The 20,798-nt window shown below is 50.4% G+C and overlaps 2 protein-coding genes across 2 annotated transcripts; one reads left to right on the top strand and one right to left on the bottom strand.

Moving 5' to 3' along the window:
* Positions 1-3,194: 3,194 nt before the first annotated feature.
* Positions 3,195-3,753, top strand: LOC117194521. The gene is made up of 2 exons (XM_033399072.1): positions 3,195-3,334; positions 3,404-3,753. The coding sequence occupies exons 1-2, from the start codon at positions 3,298-3,300 to the stop codon at positions 3,751-3,753; spliced, it is 387 nt and encodes a 128-aa protein (XP_033254963.1). The 5' UTR covers positions 3,195-3,297.
* A 7,428-nt stretch (positions 3,754-11,181) lies between these two features.
* Positions 11,182-12,105, bottom strand: LOC117194752 (protein tantalus-like). Its single transcript, XM_033399253.1, has 2 exons — positions 12,014-12,105; positions 11,182-11,944 (listed from the first exon to the last, which is right to left on the bottom strand). Exons 1-2 carry the CDS (start codon positions 12,048-12,050, stop codon positions 11,370-11,372), a joined length of 612 nt encoding a protein of 203 aa, XP_033255144.1. The 5' UTR covers positions 12,051-12,105; the 3' UTR covers positions 11,182-11,369.
* Positions 12,106-20,798: the final 8,693 nt, after the last annotated feature.

Raw genomic sequence — 20,798 nt, 5'->3', positions numbered from 1 at the left:
GGGGAACTTTGCTATGCGGGAATACCGACAAGTATCGCCGAGAGTACCTAGGCTATCGCCGGACGGTACTCACGGGACCCTGTCGGCCTAAGAATTACTACGACGCGGAAAGGGGAACTTTGCTATGCGGGAATACCGGCAAGTATCGCCGAGAGTACCTAGGCTATCGCCGGACGGTACTCACGGGACCCTGTCGGCCTAAGAATTACTACGACGCGGAAAGGGGAACTTTGCTATGCGGAAATACCGACAAGTATCGCCGAGAGTACCTAGGCTATCGCCGGACGGTACTTACGGGACCCTGTCGGCCTAAGAATTACTACGACGCGGAAAGGGGAACTTTGCTATGCGGAAATACCGACAAGTACCGCCGAGAGTACCTAGGCTATCGCCGGACGGTACTCACGGGACCCTGTCGGCCTAAGAATTACTACGACGCGGAAAGGGGAACTTTGCTATGCGGGAATACCGGCAAGTATCGCCGAGAGTACCTAGGCTATCGCCGGACGGTACTCACGGGACCCTGTCGGCCTAAGAATTACTACGACGCGGAAAGGGGAACTTTGCTATGCGGAAATACCGACAAGTATCGCCGAGAGTACCTAGGCTATCGCCGGACGGTACTTACGGGACCCTGTCGGCCTAAGAATTACTACGACGCGGAAAGGGGAACTTTGCTATGCGGAAATACCGACAAGTACCGCCGAGAGTACCTAGGCTATCGCCGGACGGTACTCACGGGACCCTGTCGGCCTAAGAATTACTACGACGCGGAAAGGGGAATTTTGCTATGCGGGAATACCGGCAAGTATCGCCGAGAGTACCTAGGCTATCGCCGGACGGTACTCACGGGACCCTGTCGGCCTAAGAATTACTACGACGCGGAAAGGGGAACTTTGCTATGCGGAAATACCGGCAAGTATCGCCGAGAGTACCTAGGCTATCGCCGGACGGTACTTACGGGACCCTGTCGGCCTAAGAATTACTACGACGCGGAAAGGGGAACTTTGCTATGCGGAAATACCGACAAGTACCGCCGAGAGTACCTAGGCTATCGCCGGACGGTACTCACGGGACCCTGTCGGCCTAAGAATTACTACGACGCGGAAAGGGGAACTTTGCTATGCGGAAATACCGGCAAGTATCGCCGAGAGTACCTAGGCTATCGCCGGACGGTACTCACGGGACCCTGTTGGCCTAAGAACTACTACGACGCGGAAAGGGGAACTTTGCTATAAGGGAATACCGACAAGTATCGCCGAGAGTACCTAGGCTATCGCTGGACGGTACTTACGGGACCCTGTCGGCCTGAGAGTTACTACGAAGCGGAAAGGGGGACTATGCTATGCGGGAATACCGGCAAGTATCGCCGAGAGTACCTAGGCTATCGCCGGACGGTACTCACGGGACCCTGTCGGCCTAAGAGTTACTACGACGCGGAAAGGGGAACTTTGCTATGCGGAAATACCGACAAGTATCGCCGAGAGTACCTAGGCTATCGCCGGACGGTACTTACGGGACCCTGTCGGCCTAAGAATTACTACGACGCGGAAAGGGGAACTTTGCTATGCGGGAATACCGACAAGTATCGCCGAGAGTACCTAGGCTATCGCCGGACGGTACTTACGGGACCCTGTCGGCCTAAGAATTACTACGACGTGGAAAGGGGAACTTTGCTATGCGGAAATACAGTGGCCGGACGAGTGCCACTCGCTCTACATTAGGGCCACAATTGCCGACGCACACACACACTCACATCCATTTCACTTTGGCGGCCGGACCCGTGTCGCCACAGTAATATGTGTGCCGTCTACTCCTGGCTCCCAGCTGGTGGCCGGACCAGTGCCACTGGTTCTCCAAGAGGGCAGCCACAGCCACAACGACGACGAGGAGGTGCTAATTGCACCTACTTCTGACGACTTCGGATGACGCCAATTTCGACGACCAGGGGGGACGACGGGGTCGGCCGGTATGCAACGCAATGTCTTTACAAGCATTGTGTTTTGCTATGCCGGCCGATGCTCCGCTGTTTCTTGTCTTCCCTGTAATTATAGAAAAAGATATAGACATTATTTTAAATTGTTATGTTTATTGTAATATTGTAAACGTAAATCAATTGTACCTGTTTTGTCTCGTCTTTGTTCCAGTGTAGTATCTCTTTTATTACCTGTTTTTCCGTCGTCTTCACTCCAGTCTACTACTTATCTGTATTGTTATTTCTGCAAGTGCTTGTCCTATTTTTATTTAGTATATTTCCTCTTATTTTCCACGCAAAGCACCTGCATTGTTTACCTTTTCTCTTTATCTATTCCTCAATTGACTACGTGTTGCAACACTGCACTTTCTGAATTTTCGATCTCATTTCTCTAACCCCTTCTTCCCCCCCCCCCCCCATTGTTATTTTCGTAATTAGTGCGGTTCTACGACACCCCACTACAAAATTATTACAATCTGTGATAAATCTTCGGCGGCAACGGTGCTGACAATTGATTATCGGTTTCAAATCGACTTTCAAATCAGCATCAGTTGCCGCCACACCACCACTACGGCCTAAATTGAGCCAAAAATGCTAGTCTTCGCATAAAACAACTACGCCCCCTATAAACTGCCCGCCCACATGTACATGCTACATTCCTAGTCGTCTGCCCTCAGCAGGCGGCAAGGGTAGTAGAGGGGACTGAAGACCACATACCGCATTACAGCCAACAAAACATCAAGTTGTCGAACTCACAGGGGATTGCAAATCAATTTTTAAGTTAGGGAGAATTACAAAGGGAAGAGACAGCATACTTTTGAGCGTGGCCCCACTTCACTTTCTTGACTCACACCACACACACACACACACTTGCAAATGGAAAGTCGTGTCGTGAACGTTGTGGAGTCGAGACGTGTCTGAGGTTTAGTCCCTCCGTCAAAGTGCCGAATATTTTGTTCCTCTCTTTTTCTTTTTCCCTTTCCCCTGCGGGCCTAGTCGAGGTTACAAGTGTTTCGTTGCTGCAGATTATATGTTTGTAAATTAATGTGCCATCAAATGTAATAGTGTGTGTTTGAGTGTCGTTTAAAGTTGAATTGTAAAACAAACACAAAAATTTACATAAATTAAATTAAGACATATACTGCCCACAAATATTAATAAAGCAACGCGCTTGGTTGCTGGCGGCTCACACCCCAGCCTCTCAGCCCCTCCCCTGTGGAGCACTGAGAGCCCTCAACCCAAAGAGGCTTGTTGCTCGTTGCTCGTTTGAGAAGTCGAAAGGTTTACCCAGGAGACGGAAAAGCCGGAAAAAGATACGAGAAATGCCTGCAAAGAAAAAACTTGAAGGCAAAGCTAAAGGTAAAGGAAGTACTCGGTTCTGCGGCCATCGGACAGTCGTAACTCATTTCTCATTTCGTCTCATTTCAGCCGGGAGTATACCGGGGGATACAGGATCTGTGGCAACCGCGACTATGGTTCGGCGCCAAATGCCGCCGCGCGCCTGCAAGAGCAAGAGCCAGAGCGCCGCCAGACCCAGTCTTAGTCCCAGCCGCCTGGCCAAGAAGCCCAGCCTGACGCCGACCACCGGTTCTCAGGCGCCATCGCAGACCATCGCAAAGTCGAGGCCCACCGGTCTCGAGACGATTTTTGAACGGCCCGGCGATGAGGACGACGGGCCAACCAGCAGCCATGCCGTGGCATTCGGCGAGTGCCAGCGCCGCGTCCTCGCCCTGGTTACGGGCGATAAAAAAGAACCCTGTCGCAGAAGAGCTGCCTGAAGGTGCGCAACACCTTGGGCGAACGAAGCACCCGGCACATGATGACACTGCGGGCGTCCCGCACTACTTTGGACAGCGTAATGCTCGGGGCTCGGACGATGAAGGCGAGTCGGTCGGAGTCGCTCCCGCAGTCGCTCCCGTAGCTGCTCCCGAAGTCGTTCCCGCTGGAGGAAATGCCGGTACAAATCAGCCGGCACCATTCGTGCTGCGCACCAGCAGGAGGCTCAAGAGTCTGCCTCCGTTTTAGATTGTTGCACCTTCCGCCCTCCAAATGAAAGAAAAAGAATAAAGAAAAGAAAAGCAAAGAAAAGAAAAACCCTCTACAGAATGTCTCTTTTGCTCTCATTGTAAATTGAAGCGCCTCTTTCGGCGGAAACTACCCTAAGAGCGGAAAGCGGAGATCAATTAGAATTGTGAACCCCAAAGCGAGCGATTGATACGATACACTCACGAGTACTCATGCCCAAGCCCGAGTACTCTGTCCAGCATCCACATCGGGGAATCAACATAAATGGGTGGCTCCGCGGACGGTGTTCCAGCAGTCGCGCTTGGGCGGTCCGAGTGAGCAGTAACGGATCTTCTGCAGAAATCAGTGCATAGATACAGTATCTGAAGGATCAAAGTGTTGAAAATCAATTAAAAGGTGATCATCCATCCCACGACAAGGAGAGGGGGCAGGGGGCGAATGGCGCCACACAGATTTCTGTACGGGCCTCTGAAAGGGAATCGAATCGCTCCAAATTGGCGTTGGAATGTCCAATAATAAACGGTAGATTCTATTACTCGTTAACCCCGCGGGTCAATGAGTGAGAACTATGGCAAAAGATACAAAGTAGCTGCTGTACCCTTGCAACAGCCACAGATACAGATACATGCCTCTGAGAGTGTGGCAGTAATTGAATTAACCTTTGCGTGCCGTCTGTCTCTGTCCGTGTCTGTGAATAAACCGCGGGTCTTGGCTCGAGTAACACTATTCCTCCGTCCTTCGTCGTACCGATAGATGGACGAGGCTTCTGGCACGACGACAACCGATGGCAACTCCCTGGATGAGGCGCCGGTGGCCGCAGGACTGGAGCCCACACAGCCGATCGGCTTCCTGCAGCTCTTCCGCTTCTCCACCTGCGGGGAGATCGCGTGGCTCTTCTTTGGGTTCCTCATGTGCTGCGTCAAGGCGTTGACCCTGCCCGCAGTGGTCATCATTTACAGCGAGTTTACAGCAGTGAGTACCGGGCACAGATACTCCCGCAGATGCAGATTCAGATACTCCAACCACAATCTCTCTCCCTTCGATTCTCGATTCCGTAGCCCTCTCCGCTGCCACGAACATCACCACGCTGTCGTTTCCCTTCACGATGGCCAACAGCAGCGGCGGCGGGTACACCATTCCCACGGGGACCCTGAGCATCCTTCCCATCGCGGCGAACGCCCAGCTGCCGACCATCACGACAACAGCCAGTGGCTACGAGCCCAATGACGTCATCACCACGATCCCCGTCTCGCTCTCCATTCAGCGCTTCCCCTCGTCCCTGTCCATCGTGGACCTGGCCCAGGAGCAGGACGGCTACAGCAACAGTGGCTCCAGCAACGGCATGACCGTGGGGCCGGGTTCGGGCGGCATCACCACCACGGCCCTCCTGTCCGTGAAGCTCCTGAACGGCAGCGGCAACGGCAACATTTCGCGGAACAACAGCTTCAGTCTGAGCTTCAACCTGCAGGACCCCACAGTGCGCTCCTCGGTGCGTTCGGCAGGAGCCCCCACAGTGGATACAGTGGACAACTCTTCATCCGGTGGCACGATCGCCCTGCCCCAGAGCGGCGCCACGGCAACGGCAACGGCCACGAGTGCTACCTCAACCCTTGCCAAACACAGTCCCGAGGCCAAGACAGGAGTGGTCTATGTCTGAGCGGAGGAACAGGACACCAATTCCGACCCATCCACTGGATTATAGCTTTCGTCGTAGGTTTAATCACCACCTTCCAGAACCACTGATACGATATTATCATCTAGGAAAGAGAACAAAACAAGAGTAATCCTCTCTTCGGATTGTACATACATATGCACACATCAATATACATACATATATAGCCCACAGACGATATCGTATCGTAATGGATCGTATCGTACGGCACACGCGAGCCTTTCTCGATAGTTGGGCGAATAAATTACGAATAAAATCTTTACCAAGAGAATCTCCATTATATTACCCGTGCAAACATTGGACCGTGTAAATACTTTGGAACCCTCCCCCTCCCCCTCTCCACAAAAAACATAATATGTGATATGCGATTATTGTATGTGTTTTTTTTTTTTTTGTTCAAGCTAGTGTGACACGTCGGGCGACTAACGAGCCCCTTAACTTGTTTGCCGCCCAACTAAACTGTTAAAAATTCTTAATTAACGCCAATAAGGAATACATTAAAATGCCGACGCCAAGCCAAGCAGCCATTTTCCCAACTCGCCCCACACACATTCACATTCCCCTTCCCAACCACTACCGACAAGCTTTATTTCCTCTTTCTCGCCAATGTAAATTAAAATTCTGTGCGCCACTAAACATATATTCAAATCACAAACCACAAAGAGAATCATAAAACACAAAGATTTCTTAAACCACACACAACTACTGTCAACGCGGCTTCGCCTGTGTAAAGTGCGGTGGTTTCGTCCACCGCACTCAGCTAAATGCGAAAATTGCGGCGGTTTAACAACTTCTGTCAACGCGGCTTCGTCTGTTTAAAGTGCGGTGGTTTCGTCCACCGCACCCAGCTACACCCCACTACAGCTACCCATCCATACAGGGCCTATGCTGATGCTGATATGAGGATCAGCCTTGCGCCGCCACTTATATGAAGCCCGCTCCGAGGACGGGAACGGACTGAAAAGACGCAATCCATTGTAAAAGAAAACACATGTTAATGTTAAGTCTAGTGTTACCTTAACTTTCTTTACTCAAAACACTTGCATAAAATAATACCGAATACCTACCACTACTGTAACTAGTGTTACCTTCCCATTGTTCAGCCAAAAACACTGCAACTACATGTAAAATGTAAAATATGGCATGTATTATTTGAATTTAGTACATATACAAATAAGTAGATGGCGTATAGGAGCGGTGGCGCTGGAGTTCCTCGGCTGCTGTTTCCCCTCCTTGTAGCGTGGGTATTGGGATCGCTCTCGGCTACCATTTCCCCTTCGTGTGACAAAGGTATGGGATCGCTCCAGCCCTGGCTCTCTCTTGGCTGCGATTTCCCCTTCGTGTGACGTCAGTATTAATGCTAGTGATGCTCGTCGTGGTTCCTGTGGGATCTGGTTCCGGTGTTGCTCCCCCCATTGGCTGGTATGCTGTCTCTTCTTTGTAATTCTCCCTAACTTAAAATTTGATTTGCAATCCCCTGTGAGTTCGTCAACTTGATGTTTTGTTGGCTGTAATGCGGTATGTGGTCTTCAGTCCCCTCTACTACCCTTGCCGCCTGCTGAGGGCAGACGACTAGGAATGTAGCATGTACATGTGGGCGGGCAGTTTATAGGGGGCGTAGTTGTTTTATGCGAAGACTAGCATTTTTGGCTCAATTTAGGTCGTAGTGGTGGTGTGGCGGCAACTGATGCTGATTTGAAAGTCGATTTGAAACCGATAATCAATTGTCAGCACCTCGTCGTCGTTGTGGCTGTGGCTGCCCTCTTGGAGAACCAGTGGCACTGGTCCGGCCACCAGCTGGGAGCCAGGAGTAGACGGCACACATATTACTGTGGCGACACGGGTCCGGCCGCCAAAGTGAAATGGATGTGAGTGTGTGTGTGCGTCGGCAATTGTGGCCCTAATGTAGAGCGAGTGGCACTGGTCCGGCCACCAACTAAGGACGATGGCGGACACGACACACATAACTCGAACGGCACAGGTCCGGCCGCCCAAGTGTAATGGATGTTTGTGTGTGTGTGTCTGAATGGCTGGCGGTAAGTATTTTGAGAGCCCTTTTTAATCGTATGTGTGGCTGATGGATTTTTCCTTTTCCAGGACCATAGGGCACTCTGAATGCCATGGCACTGGATCCGGCCACCAACTAAGGACGATGGCGGGCACGACACACATAACTCGAACGGCACAGGTCCGGCCGCCCAAGTGTAATGGGTGTTTGTGTGTGGGTGTCTGTTTTTGGCTATTCTAGCAATCACCAACGCACTGCATTCGATTTGAATTTGTCAGGCCGTATGATTTTGCAAGTGTGTATGGCAGCATTTTTATTCGTTTATGTTTTATTTAATGGCTTTGATGGCGGCAGCGTCCGTTGTTCATTTTTGTTGTGGCATGCGAGTGATATGCATACCTGCCCCGTATGATAAAGATTTTCGCCGTAATGTTTAGCCCGATAGTGTCCCGTGAGTGCTATCCGGCGATTGCCTAAGCGCTCTCGGCGATACGCGTCGGTACCCCCGACCCCCGTAGTAATTCTTAGTTCGACAGCGTCCCGTAAGTGCTATCCGGCGATTGCCTAGGCATTCTCGGCGATGCCTGTCGATATCCCCGACCCCCGTAGTAATTCTTAGTTCGGCGGCGTCCCGTAAGTGCTATCCGGCGATTGCCTAGGCATTCTCGGCGATACTTGTCGGTATTTCCGCATAGCAAAGTTCCCCTTTCCGCGTCGTAGTAATTCTTAGGCCGACAGGGGCCCGTAAGTACTGTCCGGCGATAGCCTAGGTACTCTCGGCGACACCTCTCGGTATTATCGCATAGTAAAGGCCTCCGTATTGATTCTGAATTCGGTGGGGCCCTGAAGGCGCTATTCGGCGATAACCGGAGTGTTCTCGGTGAAACCAACTGCCCCGTCCCACGCTACGATCGCCCCCGTCCGCGGGACTGCGGCCCCCATCGTCGGTCCGAAATACGGAGTCCCGGCAAATTATAAATATTGCTGTAATTTCGACCCTGGAGTAGACTGGATATGTACCCCAGCCCAGGATCGCTTCCTTACAAAAGTTAAGGTAACACTAGACTTAACATTAACATGTGTTTTCTTTTACAATGGATTGCGTCTTTTCAGTCCGTTCCCGTCCTCGGAGCGGGCTTCATATAAGTGGCGGCGCAAGGCTGATTCTCATATCAGCATCAGCATAGGCCCTGTAGTTGGCTGGGTGCGTACCGCCGCAACTTTGGCATTTAGCTGGGAGCGGTGGACGAAACCACCGCACTTTACACAGACGAAGCCGCGTTGACAGAAGTTGTTAAACCGCCGCAACTGTGGCATTTAGCTGGGTGCGGTGGACGAAACCACCGCACTTTACACAGACGAAGCCGCGTTGACAGAAGTTGTTAAACCGTCGCAATTTTCGCATTTAGCTGGGTGCGGTGGACGAAACCACCGCACTTTACACAGGCGAAGCCGCGTTGACAGTAGTTGTGTGTGGTTTAAGAAATCTTTGTGTTTTATGATTCTCTTTGTGGTTTGTGATTTGAATATATGTTTAGTGGCACACAGAATTTTAATTTACATTGGCGATAAAGAGGAAATAAAGCTTGTCGGTAGTGGTTGGGAAGGGGAATGTGAATGTGTGTGGGGCGAGTTGGGAAAATGGCTGCTTGGCTTGGCGTCGGAATTTTAATGTATTCCTTATTGGCGTTAATTAAGAATTTTTAACAGTTTAGTTGGGCGGCAAACAAGTTAAGGGGCTCGTTAGTCACCCGACGTGTCATACCGCGTACAAAATTGGCCGTGTGTCCATGGCTGGCCAGCATTTCGGTGATGTATTGAGTCTCAATACCCACGCTACAAGGAGTGGAAACAGCAGCCGAGAGAGAGAGAGCGATCCCAATACCCACGCTACACGAAGGAGAAGCAGCAGCCAGAACAATAGCCACGAAGAGGGGAATAGTCGGATCTCTCCCACTCCGACCAGTGACGCCGATGTGATCAACAACTCTCCCCGGCCAGCCCGAAGCCAACGCCTACAAGGGAGACCGAGAGAGAGGCCGCCGTCGCGAAACTGAGAGAGAGTTTTTTATTTAAAACAATGGGGGGAGCAACACCGGAACCAGATCCCACAGGAACCACGACGAGCATCACTAGCATTAATACCGACGTCACACGAAGGGGAAATCGCAGCCAAGAGAGAGCCAGGGCTGGAGCGATCCCATACCTTTGTCACACGAAGGGGAAATGGTAGCTGAGAGCGATCCCAATACCCACGCTACAAGGAGGGGAAACAGCAGCCGAGGAACTCCAGCGCCACCGCTCCTATACGCCATGTACTTATTTGTATATGTACTAAATTCAAATAATACATGCCATATTTTACATTTTACATGTAGTTGCAGTGTTTTTGGCTGAACAATGGGAAGGTAACACTAGTTACAGTAGTGGTAGGTATTCGGTATTTTTTTATGCAAGTATTTTGAGTAAAGAAAGTTAAGGTAACACTAGACTTAACATTAACATGTGTTTTCTTTTACAATGGATTGCGTCTTTTTAGTCCGTTCCCGTCCTCGGAGCGGGCTTCATATAAGTGGCGGCGCAAGGCTGATCCTCATATCAGCATCAGCATAGGCCCTGTAGTTGTATGGGTGCGTACCGCCGCAACTTTGGCATTTAGCTGGGTGCGGTGGACGAAACCACCGCACTTTACACAGACGAAGCCGCGTTGACAGAAGTTGTGTGTGGTTTAAGAAATCTTTGTGTTTTATGATTCTCTTTGTGGTTTGTGATTTGAATATATGTTTAGTGGCGCACAGAATTTTAATTTACATTGGCGATAAAGAGGAAATAAAGCTTGTCGGTAGTGGTTGGGAAGGGGAATGTGAATGTGTGTGGGGCGAGTTGGGAAAATGGCTGCTTGGCTTGGCGTCGGAATTTTAATGTATTCCTTATTGGCGTTAACTAAGAATTTTTAACAGTTTAGTTGGGCGGCAAACAAGTTAAGGGGCTCGTTAGTCGCCCGACGTGTCATACCGCGTACAAAAGTGGCCGTGTGTCCATGGCTGGCCAGCATTTCGGTGATGTATTGAGTCTCAATACCCACGCTACAAGGAGTAGAAACAGCAGCCGAGAGAGAGAGCGATCCCAATACCCACGCTACACGAAGGAGAAGCAGCAGCCAGAACAAGAGCCACGAAGAGGGGAATAGTCGGATCTCTCCCACTCCGACCAGTGACGCCGATGTGATCAACAACTCTCCCCGGCCAGCCCGAAGCCAACGCCTACAAGGGAGACCGAGAGAGAGGCCGCCGTCGCGAAACTGAGAGAGAGTTTTTCATTTAAAACAATGGGGGGAGCAACACCGGAACCAGATCCCACAGGAACCACGACGAGCATCACAAGCATTAATACCGACGTCACACGAAGGGGAAATCGCAGCCAAGAGAGAGCCAGGGCTGGAGCGATCCCATACCTTTGTCACACGAAGGGGAAATGGTAGCCGAGAGCGAGTATCGTATCAATCGCTCGCTTTGGGGTTCACAATTCTAATTGATCTCCGCTTTCCGCTCTTGGGGTAGGTTCCGCCGAAAGAGGCGCTTCAATTTACAATGAGAGCAAAAGAGACATTCTGTAGAGGGTTTTTCTTTTCTTTGCTTTTCTTTTCTTTATTCTTTTTCTTTCATTTGGAGGGTGGAAGGTGCAACAATCTAAAACGGAGGCAGAGTCTTGAGCCTCCTGCTGGTGCGCAGCACGAATGGTGCCGGCTGATTTGTACCGGCATTTCCTCCAGCGGGAACGACTGCGGGAGCGACTCCGACCGACTCGCCTTCATCGTCCGAGCCCCCGAGCATTACGCTGTCCAAAGTAGTGCGGGACGCCCGCAGTGTCATCATGTGCCGGGTGCTTCGTTCGCCCAAGGTGTTGCGCACCTTCAGGCAGCTCTTCTGCGACAGGGTTCTTTTTTTTTCGCCCGTACCCAGGGCGAGGACGCGGCGCTGGCACTCGCCGAATGCCACGGCATGGCTGCTTGTGGGCCCGTCGTCCTCATTGCCGGGCCGTTCAAAAATCGTCTCGAGACCGGTGGGCCTCGACTTTGCGATGGTCTGCGATGGCGCCTGAGAACCGGTGGTCGGCGTCAGGCTGGGCTTCTTGGCCAGGCGGCTGGGACTAAGACTGGGCCTGGCGGCGCTCTGGCTCTTGCTCTTGCAGGCGCGCGGCGGCATTTGGCACCGAACCATAGTCGCGGTTGCCACAGATCCTGTATCCCCCGGTATACTCCCGGCTGAAATGAGACGAAATGAGAAATGAGTTACGACTGTCCGATGGCCGCAGAACCGAGTACTTCCTTTACCTTTAGCTTTGCCTTCAAGTTTTTTCTTTGCAAGCATTTCTCGTATCTTTTTCCGGCTTTTCCGTCTCCTGGGTAAACCTTTCGACTTCTCAAACGAGCAACGAGCAACGAGCCTCTTTGGGTTGAGGGCTCTCAGTGCTCCACAGGGGAGGGGCTGAGAGGCTGGGGTGTGAGCCGCCAGCAACCAAGCGCGTTGCTTTATTAATATTTGTGGGCAGTATATGTCTTAATTTAATTTATGTACATTTTTGTGTTTTTTTTTACAATTCAACTTTAAACGACACTCAAACACACACTAGTACATTTGATGGCACATTAATTTACAAACATATAATCTGCAGCAACGAAACACTTGTAACCTCGACTAGGCCCTCAGCCAGATGAGAGATCGCCGGCCAGATGAGGCCAATACTCAGGGTGGGTTTGACGATCGGCAGCGGTGGACGTAGACATCCTACTCCCACAGCCAGGAAACATCTGCTCCCAGCACGTGCCAATATCAGCCTGTTTCAAAAGTCGCTGGAACGGTTGATCAATCTCAACACCGAGATTAGAATAGCGCAGGACATTGATGACGTCGTTGACTTGTTTTTGGACAATATACGGGTAGCAGCAGCAGCAGCAACAACACAACATCAACAGCAGCATCCAAACTCACATCGAAGATGGCCACAGCAGCGACAGCATCAACATCAGCAGCGGTCACAGCAACATCACCGGCACCATCACCTTAAGCTGGACGTGGCTACTAGCGAGCTGCTTTCCAACAAACAGCAGTGCAAGAGGATCTGGCTGGCGACTCGCACATCGAAGCCAGACGAAACTACAGGGCGGCGCAAAATCGTCTTAATAAGGGGCTCACAATCCTGAAAAACAAAAATATCAACAAACTGTTCACAGGGATTGACAACAAAGACCGCTATCAAATGCAGAAACTTTGGAAACTGACCAGCACAATCAAAAGACAGCCGCAGCCAAACTGGCCACTGAGGCTGCCAACTATGACTGGAGGCAAGGCAAGTGTCTCGTGGACAAAGTCAACAGCCGAGACAGCCGATGCCTTTGCTACTCACCTGGAGGAGAGATTCAGCCCGATACTATCCAATTCAGATGAAGAGCGGACCGCAATCAACAGAGAGCGTGAGCAGTCAAAACGGCAGAAGCAGCTACAACCAGACCAGGAAATCAGGATTCCCTTCAGACCAGTCACACTGCCTGAGCTGATGCAGATTGTTGATGCATTGGAGCTGTCCAAATCAACTGGGGGCGACAAAATCAATAACAAACTGATTAAAAATTTGCCAAAAAAAGCGCTATTATATTTAATATTAATTTATAACTCCATTTTCAGACTGGCCACTTTCCAAGTCAGTGGAAACATGCCCAGATTAAAATGATTTTAAAGCCGGGCAAAAACACAGCCGACATGTGTTCCTACCGGCCAATCAGTCTATTATCTGGCCTTTCAAAGATCTTTGAAAAATTGCTGATGGCGAGATTGTTTGAGGTGGAGAATTTTGCCAAGGCCGTACCCAATTACCAATTTGGATTTCGGCGGGAGCATGGCACTGAGCAGCAGCTGGCTCGAGTCACACAATATATCCTCAAGGCGTATGAGAAAAAACAAGTTTGCTCGGCAATTTTTCTGGACATATCCGAAGCTTTTGACCGAGTATGGCATGAAGGGCTGCTGTACAAGTTGAAGAAGCTGCTGCCTTTAAATTTGTACTGCATTCTGGAGAGCTACCTGGCTGAACGCACTTTTTGCGTGAGCTGCGGAGACGATGATCTGTCAAGAATCGGAAAAATATCAGCTGGAGTCCCGCAGGGTAGTGTACTTCGGCCAATACTATACACGATCTATGCCTCGGACATGCCCATGCCTCACCTCATCCCTGACAGCACTGGCTTCCATCCAGAACGGGAATCAATGCTGCTGTCCACGTATGCCGACGACACGGTGATAATGAGCGCATCTGCAATCCCAAATGTGGCAGTCAAAAATAACCAGCGGTACCTACAACACTTCTCTATATGGGCCAAGAAGTGGTGCATTAACATAAATCATAAATGCAAAAAAAACCGGACATGTAATATTCACACTGAGGACAATTAGATCAACGGACTTAAGGCAAACGCCGACTATAAATGGACAGGCTGTGCCACTTGACAAATCACACACATATCTGGGCATAAAAATGGACAAAAAACTCACCCTAAGCTCACACATCACGACGCTCTGCACAAAACTCCGATCAAGAGCGGCCAAACTGGAGTGGCTTGCTGGCCCAAAAAGCCGGCTGCCTAACGAAATCAAGGCTATCGTCATCAAGCAGCTCATCATGCCCATTTGGCAATATGGTCTTCCGGTTTGGGGCGCACTTACATCCGATTCCCAGCTGAGACGGGTGCAAAGCCTACAAAATAAAATCATTAGACGGGCAATGAAGGCGACAAGGTTCACCAGGAACGATGCCATAAGGCAGACTCACAATCTAGACACAATTGACGAAGTGTTCCATGCGGCAAGTGGGCGCTTCGCCAACTCCTTGGCTTGCCATGTCAATCCGGAGGCTCGGAAACTATTACTGCAGCCGTATGAGCCACAGCGATTGCAGAGGCCACGATATCTGCAACAGCTGCTCCAACACTTCCGCCCGCTGCAGCCTCAAAATCAGGATCGGAGCAGCCATCAACAACAACATCCAGATCCGGCCATCTCCGAGGAATCGCTTCCAGCGCTGGTCCGTCTCGAAGAGGAGGAGCTGAAAAGAAAGAGACAGGAGGAATCAGACGCCAGGCAATTAAGAAGAATCCAACAACAAAATATCATCAATCCGAACCCCGAAAGGTTCAACGGTTCGATGATAAATTGCTTCAGGAAACGATACCTCAGCGGCCAAACTCCCCGAGAAAGAATAGTGGCTCTTATCTTTGGCCAGCCACTATCTGTCCAAAGGATAATCCTGCCAGATTACGAGGGGGATCCCGATCCAGTGACGCAGCAGCATACCCAGCAGCAGACTCAGCAACAGACGCAGCAGCAGACTCAGCAACAGATGCAGCAGCAGACGCAGCAGCGGACCCAGCAGCAGACACAGCAGCGGACCCAGCAGCAGACACAGCAAATTCTGGCGAGCAGCAACCTGCAGACGTCACATTATCGTTGCCAGACACGGGCTGCAAGCAGCAGCTCACGCACCCTGGACGACAGCCATCGACGCAATCCGCAAGAGGCACTTCTGGACCACGGACTGGAGCAAGTCCGACGGCGCCTTGAACGGGTGGTCGACGACGACGACGACGACGACGACGACGACGTCCAAATCATTACCGATGACGACGACGACGACGTCCAAATCATCACCGATGTCCAATCCATCTCAGATGACGACGACCACAACAACGACGATGATGCCGGCCGGCACATTGCACAGACCGCCACAGTCACTCCGCACTTTGGTGCAGCAAGGCGCCGTTTATTGGGACGCCGCAATCCGGCCGCAGCAAGTCCAATATTCCTGTGGTGGACATTGTCGTTGTACCTGGTAAATGTAAAAATGACATTAAAATTTGCAAAATTATCCCCTCCACAGAGCAATTTAAAACGGCACAAAATTCACCTGAAGCGTGTACAAACACGCTTGCGACACCGGGCGACACCCCTAGTTGCTCCTCTGATCCTTCCTCATGGGCGTCACCACGGCATCCGGCCTCCAGAAGGGCTCCGCGGACGAGAGTCATCACGGCTGCTGGTTGGCCATGAATGCAAATTTGGATACGCTTGCGCTGCACACATGGCGCATCCGAATCCACGCAGGGGTGGTTTTCCTGCACTTCATGGCTGCTGGCAACCATCGCCACACAAATTTGGCCGAATCCCGGGCCACCTGGAGGACCACGGCGATCGCTCCATCCACTCTGCACGGCGCTGTGCATTGTCCACGTCTCCTGCCGCACCTTACACACGCGCTCATCCAGCGCCGTACGGTTGTGCACCGTGCCAAACACACTGCTCCAGACGACGACGATGATCCAGTACCTGCAAATAGAAATAAAATATAATTAAATTAGATTAAAATGTAAATAATTGTTCAAATATTGTCAATACTTATCTGTTTGTGACCACTTGCTGATTTATGTACGTTAATCCTGTGATTGACACATAAGGGCTGCCAGACCATTAGTTTCATGCTATAATGTTAATGTTAATGTAATGCTAATGTCAATGTAATGTTAATGTTAACAGCCCGCCAATTTTAAAATCGCATTATTGTTGTAAGTTAAGCTTAAATGTAAATTGCCATGTCCTAGGTAATAAGAAAAAGCTGAAATAAATTCCGCCAGTAGCAAAACTGGCGGGCGAGTGTGCGCAACGTAGGCGTGCACTTGCATCAAAAAAAAAAAAAATCAGAAAGGCTTTTAATGCGTCCAGGCTCACCCGGAACGAATCAATTAGGAAAACTCACAATCTTAACACAGTAGATGAAGTATTCCAAACGGCAAGTGGCCGGCCGACATCACACCAGAGCTGCCAGACACGGGCTGCAAACAGCAGCACACGCATCCCAGACGACATCCATCAACCCAATCCGCAGGAGGCACTGCTCGACCACGGACTGGACCAAGTCCGACGGCGCCTCGAACGCGTGGTGGACAGCGACGACGACATCCAAATTGTGGACGACGACATCCAAATTGTGGACGACGACGATGACGAAGATGCCGGCCAGCGCAATACACGCACCGCTGCAGTCTCTCCGCACTTTGGCGTAGCAAGGCGTCGATTATTGGGACGCCGCAATCCGGCCGCAGCAAGTCCATTGTCGTTGTACCTGGTAAATGTAAAAATGACATTAAAATTTGCAAAATTATCCCCTCCACAGAGCAATATAAAACGGCACAAAACTCACCTGAAGCGTGTGCAATCACGCTTGCGACACCGGGCGACACCCCTAGTTGCTCCTCTGATCCTTCCTCATGGGCGTCACCACGGCATCCGGCCTCCAGAAGGGCTCCGCGGACGAGAGTCATCACGGCTGCCGGTTGGCCATGAGTTCAAATTCGGAAATGTTTGCGCTGCACACAAAGCGCATCCAAATCCGGGCAAAAATGTTTTTGCAGCACTTCATGGCCACCAGCTATCGTCCTCGCACACTCCCGGCCAAATCCTTGGCCGTCTGGGGTCCCACGATGGCGGCCTCATCTACTCCGCACGGCTATGTGCCCTATCCACGTGTCTGCTGCAACATACCTACACACGCGCACATCCAGCATCAAATAGTTGCGTAAAATGCATAATACGCTGCTCCCGACGAAGATGACGAATTTTGCTGCACCAGTACCTGAAACTAGAATTAAATTAGATTAAACTATTAATAATTGACCATTTTTCTCTAATACTTATCTTTGAGTAACCAAGTTTCTTTGTACTTACCACCTGTTTGTATAAATGTACGTCAATTGTTGCGAATGTCAAAATAAGGCTGCCTGACTGATAGAATGTAAACATGTTTCTAGATGTTAATGTTAATGTTAACAGCCCGCCAATTTTAAAATCACATTATTGTTGTGAGTCAAGCTTAAATGTAAATTGCCATGTCCTAGGTAATAAGAAAAGCTGGAAATAAACTCCGTCAGTAGCAAAACTGGCGGGCGAGTGTGCGCAACGTAGGCGTGCACTTGCATCTAAATTACCTCGAAAAAAAAAAAAAAAAAGAATCGGAAAAACATCAGCTGGAGTCCCGCAGGGTAGTGTACTTGGGCCAATACTATACACGATCTATGCCTCGGACATGCCCATGCCTCACCTCATCCCTGACAGCACTGGCTTCCATCCAGAACGGGAATCAATGCTGCTGTCCACGTATGCCGACGACACGGTGATAATGAGCGCATCTGCAATCCCAAATGTGGCAGTCAAAAATAACCAGCGGTACCTACAACACTTCTCTATATGGGCCAAGAAGTGGTGCATTAACATAAATCATAAATGCAAAAAAAACCGGACATGTAATATTCACACTGAGGACAATTAGATCAACGGACTTAAGGCAAACGCCGACTATAAATGGACAGGCTGTGCCACTTGACAAATCACACACATATCTGGGCATAAAATTGGACAAAAAACTCACCCTAAGCTCACACATCACGACGCTCTGCACAAAACTCCGATCAAGAGCGGCCAAACTGGAGTGGCTTGCTGGCCCAAAAAGCCGGCTGCCTAACGAAATCAATGCTATCGTCATCAAGCAGCTCATCATGCCCATTTGGCAATATGGTCTTCCGGTTTGGGGCGCACTTACATCCGATTCCCAGCTGCGACGGGTGCAAAGCCTACAAAATAAAATCATTAGACGGGCAATGAAGGCGACAAGGTTCACCAGGAACGATGCCATAAGGCAGACTCACAATCTAGACACAATTGACGAAGTGTTCCATGCGGCAAGTGGGCGCTTCGCCAACTCCTTGGCTTGCCATGTCAATCCGGAGGCTCGGAAACTATTACTGCAGCCGTATGAGCCACAGCGATTGCAGAGGCCACGATATCTGCAACAGCTGCTCCAACACTTCCGCCCGCTGCAGCCTCAAAATCAGGACCGGAGCAGCCATCAACAACAACATCCAGATCCGGCCATCTCCGAGGAATCGCTTCCAACGCTGGTCCGTCTCGAAGAGGAGGAGCTGAAAAGAAAGAGACAGGAGGAATCAGACGCCAGGCAATTAAGAAGAATCCAACAACAAAATATCATCAATCCGAACCCCGAAAGGTTCAACGGTTCGATGATAAATTGCTTCAGGAAACGATACCTCAGCGGCCAAACTCCCCGAGAAAGAATAGTGGCTCTTATCTTTGGCCAGCCACTATCTGTCCAAAGGATAATCCTGCCAGATTACGAGGGGGATCCCGATCCAGTGACGCAGCAGCATACCCAGCAGCAGACTCAGCAACAGACGCAGCAGCAGACTCAGCAACAGATGCAGCAGCAGACGCAGCAGCGGACCCAGCAGCAGACACAGCAGCGGACCCAGCAGCAGACACAGCAAATTCTGGCGAGCAGCAACCTGCAGACGTCACATTATCGTTGCCAGACACGGGCTGCAAGCAGCAGCTCACGCACCCTGGACGACAGCCATCGACGCAATCCGCAAGAGGCACTTCTGGACCACGGACTGGAGCAAGTCCGACGGCGCCTTGAACGGGTGGTCGACGACGACGACGTCCAAATCATTACCGATGACGACGACGACGACGTCCAAATCATCACCGATGTCCAATCCATCTCAGATGACGACGACCACAACAACGACGATGATGCCGGCCGGCACATTGCACACACCGCCACAGTCACTCCGCACTTTGGTGCAGCAAGGCGCCGATTATTGGGACGCCGCAATCCGGCCGCAGCAAGTCCAATATTCCTGTGGTGGACATTGTCGTTGTACCTGGTAAATGTAAAAATGACATTAAAATTTGCAAAATTATCCCCTCCACAGAGCAATTTAAAACGGCACAAAATTCACCTGAAGCGTGTACAAACACGCTTGCGACACCGGGCGACACCCCTAGTTGCTCCTCTGATCCTTCCTCATGGGCGTCACCACGGCATCCGGCCTCCAGAAGGGCTCCGCGGACGAGAGTCATCACGGCTGCCGGTTGGCCATGAGTTCAAATTCGGAAATGTTTGCGCTGCACACAAAGCGCATCCAAATCCGGGCAAAAATGTTTTTGCAGCACTTCATGGCCACCAGCTATCGTCCTCGCACACTCCCGGCCAAATCCTTGGCCGTCTGGGGTCCCACGATGGCGGCCTCATCTACTCCGCACGGCTATGTGCCCTATCCACGTGTCTGCTGCAACATACCTACACACGCGCACATCCAGCATCAAATAGTTGCGCAAAATGCATAATACGCTGCTCCCGACGAAGATGACGAATTTTGCTGCACCAGTACCTGAAACTAGAATTAAATTATATTAAACTATTAATAATTGACCATTTTTCTCTAAAATAAGGCTGCCTGACTGATAGAATGTAAACATGTTTCTAGATGTTAATGTTAATGTTAACAGCCCGCCAATTTTAAAATCACATTATTGTTGTGAGTCAAGCTTAAATGTAAATTGCCATGTCCTAGGTAATAAGAAAAGCTGGAAATAAACTCCGTCAGTAGCAAAACTGGCGGGCGAGTGTGCGCAACGTAGGCGTGCACATGCATCTAAATTACCTCGAAAAAAAAAAAAAAAAAAAAAGAATCGGAAAAATATCAGCTGGAGTCCCGCAGGGTAGTGTACTTGGGCCAATACTATACACGATCTATGCCTCGGACATGCCCATGCCTCACCTCATCCCTGACAGCACTGGCTTCCATCCAGAACGGGAATCAATGCTGCTGTCCACGTATGCCGACGACACGGTGATAATGAGCGCATCTGCAATCCCAAATGTGGCAGTCAAAAATAACCAGCGGTACCTACAACACTTCTCTATATGGGCCAAGAAGTGGTGCATTAACATAAATCATAAATGCAAAAAAAACCGGACATGTAATATTCACACTGAGGACAATTAGATCAACGGACTTAAGGCAAACGCCGACTATAAATGGACAGGCTGTGCCACTTGACAAATCACACACATATCTGGGCATAAAAATGGACAAAAAACTCACCCTAAGCTCACACATCACGACGCTCTGCACAAAACTCCGATCAAGAGCGGCCAAACTGGAGTGGCTTGCTGGCCCAAAAAGCCGGCTGCCTAACGAAATCAAGGCTATC

The sequence above is a fragment of the Drosophila miranda genome (genome assembly GCF_003369915.1).
Source record: "Drosophila miranda strain MSH22 chromosome Y unlocalized genomic scaffold, D.miranda_PacBio2.1 Contig_Y3_pilon, whole genome shotgun sequence".
Lineage (NCBI taxonomy): Eukaryota > Metazoa > Arthropoda > Insecta > Diptera > Drosophilidae > Drosophila > Drosophila miranda.
The sequence above is the reverse complement of the archived record's forward strand: the minus strand, read 5'-3'. Positions and strand labels throughout refer to the sequence as shown.

What these genes read in the sequence shown, in the direction of transcription:
- LOC117194521 (XM_033399072.1), top strand. Translation starts at nt 3,298, where the DNA reads ATGCCTGCAAAGAAAAAACTTGAAGGCAAAGCTAAAG. An exon ending in ACTTGAAGGCAAAGCTAAAG is followed by an intron (nt 3,335 to 3,403) that starts GTAAAGGAAGTA and finishes GTCTCATTTCAG; the next exon opens with CCGGGAGTATACCGGGGGAT.
- LOC117194752 (XM_033399253.1), bottom strand. Translation starts at nt 12,050, where the DNA reads ATGCTTGCAAAGAAAAAACTTGAAGGCAAAGCTAAAG. An exon ending in ACTTGAAGGCAAAGCTAAAG is followed by an intron (nt 11,945 to 12,013) that starts GTAAAGGAAGTA and finishes GTCTCATTTCAG; the next exon opens with CCGGGAGTATACCGGGGGAT.